The sequence below is a fragment of the Juglans regia genome, chromosome 11 (assembly GCF_001411555.2).
Source record: "Juglans regia cultivar Chandler chromosome 11, Walnut 2.0, whole genome shotgun sequence".
Lineage (NCBI taxonomy): Eukaryota > Viridiplantae > Streptophyta > Magnoliopsida > Fagales > Juglandaceae > Juglans > Juglans regia.
Window position 1 is genome coordinate 22,270,236 of NC_049911.1, and position 8,158 is coordinate 22,278,393.

At 32.4% G+C, this 8,158-nt stretch overlaps 1 protein-coding gene across 1 annotated transcript; it reads left to right on the forward strand.

Moving 5' to 3' along the window:
• Positions 1-1,436: 1,436 nt before the first annotated feature.
• LOC108986106 (protein FAR1-RELATED SEQUENCE 1-like) lies at positions 1,437-4,360 on the forward strand. The gene is made up of 4 exons (XM_035695868.1): positions 1,437-1,554; positions 2,725-2,997; positions 3,308-3,575; positions 3,799-4,360. Exons 1-4 carry the CDS (start codon positions 1,437-1,439, stop codon positions 4,358-4,360), a joined length of 1,221 nt encoding a protein of 406 aa, XP_035551761.1.
• Positions 4,361-8,158: the final 3,798 nt, after the last annotated feature.

Below are 8,158 nucleotides of genomic sequence, written 5' to 3' on the forward strand. Positions count from 1 at the left end.
AGTCTTCAAGTAGAGATTGTATGTGCAGACACATTAATAAATAAGATAAAATATCATTTTAAGAGAGATAATTTTGTAATTTTAAAAAAATTTAAAGTTAAAATATCTTAAACTTGCATTACAATTCTCAAATAGAGACTGTATCTAACATTGCTCTTTTGAAAAACACATGATCTATGAAGTTAGTTTTACAATACGATTGATAATATTGGTATAAATCTTTGGCGTAATATTAAATATATAATTAGTATTATATATAGGAATTAGGACATACTTTATATATTTTTGTCATTTTAGATTCTAAAGTTGGGATATAAACTTCTCATAATTTCCTTCTCGAATTCCAAACATCACTTAAATATAAGAGAGTTGCTACGGAACGGCTCCATTTAACCAGCCTCGCGGCACACAGTGACTTGACATCTCCTTTTAGTTTTCTTTTTATCTTCTTTCTTCTGACAATTGTACTCATTTTATTTATTTATTTATTTTAATTTTTTAAATAAAAAAAATAAAATATCTTTAAAAAAAAAAAACTCTATATTTCAGTCAGTTTTATTCATCTTCTTCCGATTTTCTCTCTTTCAGTCTGGTGTGAAGAAGCTGATGCTGTGAGTAGACGCCATGAAGAATTTTCTGCCATTGTGAAAGCAACGATTCTGTCTAAAGAAGGTTATTTCATTTTAGTTAAGTTAAAAAATATATTAGTTTAATTTTAGTTAGGTTCTTTAGAAACCCTTGCTATGTTTAGCACTGTTCATCCGGGCCGGATTTTTTCCCGGCCCGGTCCGAAACCCGGGAAACCAGATTCCGGTTCCGGGTTTCGGCCCGGATCATAACGGATTCGAAACCCGGATTATAAAACCCGGACCAACACGGTTCGGGTACGGGTTAGGGACCCGGGTACCGGGTTTAAACCCGGTACCCGGGTCCTTTAAAAAAAAACCAAATAAACCCCCCCCCATGGGCTCACACTCACTTCGACTCTCTCTCTCTCTCTCTTCTCTCTCGCTCTCTCTCTCGTTGCGCTGCCGCAGAAGTAGAAACCCTAGGTCCCTAGCCGCCGCCATCGTAACCCCGTCGGGCGCATCTCCTTCGCCGTCGCTGCATCTGTTTGCCGTTGAGATGGGTCGTGCAGTGGTGGATGGATGCTTTGATTTGCTGGTGACCGTGTATTTTTGAAATGTTTGGAAACTTGTTTTTTGTTTTAATCTGTATTGGGTATCGACTTTCTGTATTTTATCTGTTTGGTTGTTGAGAAACTTGAAGGAAAAAAGCCCAAATTTATTTCCTTCGTCATTTTCACTCTCTGTTTGTATAAATAATGTACTCATCCATGCTTGTTTCAGTCCAAGAAAATTTCCATAAACACCACAGTTGAGTCTAGTGTATCTGGAATTTTTTTTTTTTGAAAGTGTATCTGGAATTTGAAGTCGATGAAAGGCTTCTTTCATCTTTGTCTAAAATCCAGATATGATCCGGAACCTGGATTTCCGGGTTTTAAAAACCCGGATTCACCCGGGTTTCGGCCTGGATCTGACCCGGATCAATCCGGTCCGGGTTTCGGTCCGGATTTGAGATCCGGGTTCCGGTCCGGGTATACCCGGGTTCCCGGGTTGGAACCCGAATGAACACGCCTAGCTATGTTCATTTAAACCCAACTATAATCACATTGTATATGATACAAGATTTGTTGATGATAAATATTATTGTTTTTTGATAGTTAGCAATTTGATTAAGATCAGGCCAAAAGTCAATAGAACAAAAAGTCACAAAAAAAAAAAAAAATTAATGCATCTAGATGAATGTGGCGTGCTTAAAATGCAAGGAGATTGGACTATCTTGATTTGCTCATTTCTGGATTTTAGTGACTGCTCAAATAATTTACTTATCTTTTTGCAATGTAGTTAAGTGTCTGCATATGTAGGTTAATTAATTAATATGTCAATTTTTGTGAGCACAAATAAACGATGTCTTTGAGCTGTCACAACTTACTATTATTTATTTTGTGTGATAGTTTTGTCTGAGAGTTTTGTGAAAACTCACCATTCGATGGGAAAAGGAAAAGATCACGTTAGGCCTTTTAATCCCAAGTCTTCAACTCAAGTATATTCTTCTTAAAGAGAATTATGTTATTGATTATTATAAATTTATTTCCTTTAAAAATGTTAATTTGTGGTCATAAATTGCTTATATTTGAAATGACAGGATATACCAAACACAACTCCTCTAGATTACTTAAGCTACGAGTAGGTTCACAATCAAACTTATTTATTTGATTTTATTTAGGTTTATTTGGCTAATTGCTTCATTTTCCTGCCACATGCATTCTTTTCTCATTTCAATCCTTATTCTCATTTGATTCTTTATCCAAATGCCAACCCTTATCACCCACGGGTAAGTCAGGTAATATATTTGTTTAGTTTGTTTTTTTAGACATTTTGTTTATTTGTGTCACAAGTATTTACACATGAATAATTCAAAATTGCAACAGCCGCTAATCAAACCATTTCCATCATCAACTAATTATCCAAATCTACTCAATCCTTGTTCGTCTATAGAGGTTGAAAAGACTCTCATTCAAGATTCAGATTCAAGGGATGATGAATTTGATCAACATGTATACCTTTATTAATAATTTTTTTGGATCTGAAGCATTAATGATTTTCTGCCCATGCATGATTTTCTGCCCATATATGATTTTCTAAAACTTGAATGGACAAGATGAGGATTGGGGAACCATTTTAGAGGTGGATAATGAACAAGATGGAGTAGATGGACAACATGAAATTACACCTGAAGCTCACATTGAGGTTGAGGAGGAGGATGATGATGAAATTGAAAATGGAAATGTCTTCAACGAGAATTCTACTCTTGAAGAACCCACTCGTAGATTGATATTTCATACTAAACAGGATCTCCAAGCTTATTATAAGCAATATGGGAAGCAGCTAGGGTTTGGGGTTAACATTCAAAGAGTAAAAAAGGATGTGGATGGTACTTTCAAATACTTAAACTCTAGGATGTGCTCGTGGCGGTAAGGCACGTAACCGCACACGTGATGTTTCTAAGCCACGTCCGACCAGCAAGACAGAATGCAAGGCCAAGATCAATGCAATGCTAGTAAACGGCTTGTGGCTTATAACTACAGTAGAGAATGTACACAATCATGGGTTGAATCCCCAAAAGTCCAGATACCTTAGATGCCATAGGGAAATTGACACAATCACCAAGAGGAAATTAGACGTAGCCGATAGAGCTGGGGTACGCATGAACAAAAGCTTCAACACTTTAATTGTTAATGCAGGTGGGTTCGAGAATCTTCAATTTCTAGAGAAGGATTGTCGTAATTATATTGACAAGGCTAGACAACTTCGCCTTGGCAAAGGAGGTGTTGAGGCCCTTCGTGCATATTTTATGAGAATGCAAGTAATGAATGATGGATTTTTTGCCTTGATGGATTTAGATTATGATTTGTGGTTAAGAAATGTGTTTTGGGCTGATGGACGGAGTAGGACAGCATATGATTATTTTGGAGATGTTGTGACGTTTGATACGACATACCTCACTAATAGGTATGGTATGACATTTGCACCATTTGTGGGTGTGAATCATCATGGCCAATCGATACTATTGGGGGTAGGATTGATATCATTTGAAGACACAAATACATTTGTTTGGTTATTTCAAACATGGTTGTCTTGCATGAATGGAAAAGCTCAAAAAACCTATAATAACGGTTCAAGATAAGGCAATGAAAAATGCAATTTTATTTGTTTTTTCCCAAACACGTCATAGATACTGCTTGTGGCACATTATGAGGAAATTGCCAGAGAAGTTGGCTTCCAATACTCAATACGATAGTGGGCTAAAAAGTACACTTCAGCGTTGTGTGTATGACTGTCAAACTGCAGAGGAGTTTGAGAAGCATTGGGGCTTATTTCTTGACACCTACAACTTGCATGATCATGCATGGTTGCAAAGTCTATACAGTGAGAGGATGCATTGGGTACCGGTGTATTTAAAAGATGCATTTTGGGTAGGGATGAGCACCACACAACGTAGTGAAAGCATGAATGCCTTTTTTGATGGTTTTGTTCATTCAAGCACTAGACTTAAAGAGTTTGTTGATCAATTTGATAATGCCTTGAGGAAGAAGGTTGAGAACGAGAATGCAGCAGACTTTCACTCTTTTAATTGCACAATTCCATGCATATCTCCTTTACCATTTGAGAGGATATTTCAACATGTGTACACTATAGCCAAGTTTAAGGAAGTGCAAAAGGAAATAATGGGAATGATTTTTTGCTGCTCATCTTTACAAAAACGAAGGTGCAATTTCAACGTATTATGTGGATGAAAAAATTAATACTGATGACTTTGTCAAATTAGTTGCATTTTCAGTTTACTTTAATAAAGATGAGTTGGAGGTGAAGTGTAGTTGTGGACTGTTTGAAATGAGAGGTATCATGTGTCGACATGCTCTTTCTGTTTTAGATACACAAAATGTTCAAACTGTGCCTGAAAAGTATATTTTGGAACGATGGAAGAAAGATATAAAACGAATGTATACCCTTATCAAGAGTAGTTACGATGACTTGAGTGAAAATCCTGAGACACAAAGATATGATCGAATCATGAGGCGATGTTGTGAGGTAGCAAAAAATGCTTCTACAATGGAGGAACATTGTATTGATATGCTGAAGCGGTTAGATATCATGGATGGCGATTATCTTTCCTCGAGACTTCCGACCACACCTTCTAGAAGTAATGATCCCACTGACCCCACAATAGTGAGCTCAACAAAAGTGCTCAATCCTCACGTTGTGCGAGGCAAAGGTAGACCACCATCAAAGCAGAGAGTGCCTCCAATAGAAAATATTTCCAAGAAGTCGAATACAGGGAATAATAAGGCAAATGACACTAGTAGTGTAACTAAAAGGAAAAAAAATCAATCATGTGAAACAATAGAAAGAGGTGGAATGGACGAATACTTGATTCCCAATGTAGCTAACTTGCAACAAGATTATATGATAGGAACACAACACAGTGTCATAACTCAGGTGTATGCTCACAACCAAGCAACATTTTACTTATTATTTTGTTATTTACAGTGCATTGTGTTATTTAACAATGTGTATTATTCATGACAAATGCACTATATCAGAGATGGAAGTCCTTGAAATTGAAGATATTAAGAAAATTATGCATTGAAGTGATTATGAGAAAGTTCAAATATATCACTTCATTATTAGTTGAATTTTGATGATGGCCATGATGATGCATACTGATGCCAATGCTAATGAATTTCAAATTAGTACTAATGAATAAAAGTATTTATGAATCAAAATCATGATGGAATATATTTTGCTTGGTAGTTATTCAATGTGGAGACCAATGCTCATGTTGAAGTTTAGATTTTTTTTAGTCTTGATTTTTTGCTTATTTTCATTAATACAATTGATTTTTCACCTTCCTTTATCCTTGTATTTTATTCTTCCAGAAAAATACCTCTCACATTATCGTCATGTGCCACAATAGTCTTGGCCTTGCCCCTCTCCTGACTTTGACTCATTTATTTATTCAGGAACCAAGCCATAAATGAAAGAAAGTTAGAAACTCAATGAATCTGGAAAAAAAATATAATAGTACCAATTGCACAAGTTAACGCTATAACAAAATCTTATGGAAAATGATAATATGTCCACTAAATGTGTTCACTCATATTTTTTATTGTTTTATTTTTTTCTTAATAGTTAAGGAAATGACTATTAGTAAGTTTACTCATTTTTAATTTCTTCTTAATGGTTAAGGATGTTTAAAAAATCATTAAAGAAAAATAATAAAATTAAATTAAAAACTTATTTGTACCAGTGTGCATATTTAATAGGCATTTTATTCAATTATTCAAGTTTAATTCTAAAGTATTTGATTTTTTATTTATTTAAAAATTCAAAAAATTAAAAAAAGGAAAGAAAAATGTTTTACACTGTCAGAAAAAACATGGACGTCATCTCATGGTGCGCCGCGGGGCTAATTTACTGGGGCCGTTCCCTAGACTTTTTCTAAATATAAAATACTTTTAAATTTTAAATTTTAAATTTTTTCATTTAATTATTACATAATCATTATGGACCTAAACACAAAACCTAAAATTTTTTTCTCAAACTTAAAAAAAAAAAAACACAAAATAATAAAAAATTTTCAAATTTAAAAAAAAAATAATATTATCAACAATTTTGTTAGTTGTGTGGGCACACACTTCTTTTAAAAAAATTAAGTAAATATGAAAAATTGAGATTCATATGAAAAAATTAATTTTTTAATGATAGATTTTACTATTTTTCAAGAAGAGTGCGCAATATTTACATAATTCATGACTGTATATAGCATTACTCACATAATTATGAGATATAGTATCTAAACGAGTCCTAACAAATTTTTAATACTTAATCAGGTAACTTCCGGCCTATCGCTTCACTTTATAGTTTGCTTGTTTGTAAAAATAAGAATATTATAGTTTCATTTCAACATCACTCAAACGCAAAACACTTTTCAATTTTAAATTTTTAATTTTTTCATCTAATTATTATTCAAATACAAAAATCAATACAATTTCTACAAATTTCGAAACAAATTACAAAAATCAATACAAGTACTTTTACAAACTTTGAAATAAAAATAATATTAAAAATATATATTCAAACAATTTTAAACTTTATAATATTTTTATTTAACTTTTTCTTTCTTATTTTTCAAAATCTAATAAAATATCTTCATTCAAACTATTTCACAAGTACTATTCACAAAATTTTGAAATAATCCATATGTCCAAACATGCCCTAAATGTAAAAATGAAAAAGAAAGCTAATACATGATTTGCTTTTTATCAAAGAACACATGAGAAAAACTCTACATTAGATTAAATCCCTTTAAAAACTGTAAAAAAAAAAAAAAAAAAAAGGTGGACAAGTACCACCCACAAGGGGTGGTGATCTACATAAGCCATATATATATATACTAGCGGTCGTTTGCCATGTCTGCTTAATTGAAAAAATAAATAAATAATGATTTTCAATATTAAAATAGTCTAATGCATATGAGTAAAATTATTATTTTTTCATTAAAATTATTTATTCTATTAAAAATGTTCAATAAAACTTCATCATTTATTTAATGATGAAAAAATAATATTTTATAAATTAAAGTTGATTTTAAGTGTATGATATAATATTATTTTCTTAAAAATGTTCAGTAAAACTTTATCTTTTACTTAATGATGAAAAATTAATATTTTATAAATTAAAGTTAATTTTAAGTGTATGGTAGAATATTTATATTTTAATTATTTGTTTTATGTTAGTTTAAATCAATATTTAAACTTCTATCGTTAGATTAAATCTGAAGATTAAAGATGAAGGGTTAGAATTTAAAACCTAAAAACTAACATTTTCCCCCACCTTTTCTTTCTCATTCTCTCTCCTTCCCCACGCACGTTTGCCTATTTTAGTTAATTAAGAATATTATCATATTTAAATTATGTTAAAACTCTAATTATTTATATGATTTTAATTTCTTAAAAATATTTAGTAAAATTTTATCATTTATTTAATGATGGAAGATTAGTATTTAATAAATTAAATTTGACAGTTTATGTATAATATGATATTTATATATTAATTATTTAAATTTTAAATTAGTTTAAATCAATGTTTAAATTTCTATTGTTAGATCAAATCTAAAAATTTAAAATGAAGGATTGAGATTAATTTCTTAAAAATATTTAATAAAATTTCATCGTTTATTTAATTTATTTCAATATTTTTAATTAAATTAATATTTATGTATATTTAAATCAGTATTTTAATCTTTTATTGTTAAATCATTTTGAAGACCCCAAGATAAAGAACTGGATAAACACCTATAACTTTTTCCTTCTCCCTCACTTTTCCCTCCCCTCTCTCAGCTCACGCGTACGCGGTACGCTACCCCTCCTCCCAGCCGAATCTTCCTCTGCCCAGCCCGATGCTGCCGTGCGTCGGTGAGCCTCACCGCCTCTTCTACCGGCACCACCTCACTCCGGCGAATCCCCCCACACCGGTCTCCTTCTCTCACACTCTCTCTTCCTCTCTCTCGGCTGTGCACAGTCCGAATGGGT

Bases quoted from the DNA above. Each gene is read 5' to 3' on its own strand.
- LOC108986106 (XM_035695868.1), top strand. From the start codon at position 1,437: ATGAAAGGCTTCTTTCATCTTTGTCTAAAATCCAGATATGATCCGGAA. The intron at 2,998-3,307 runs GTACTTTCAAAT...TTGTTAATGCAG, and splicing joins AGTAAAAAAGGATGTGGATG to GTGGGTTCGAGAATCTTCAA. The intron at 3,576-3,798 runs GTATGGTATGAC...AACACGTCATAG, and splicing joins ACGACATACCTCACTAATAG to ATACTGCTTGTGGCACATTA.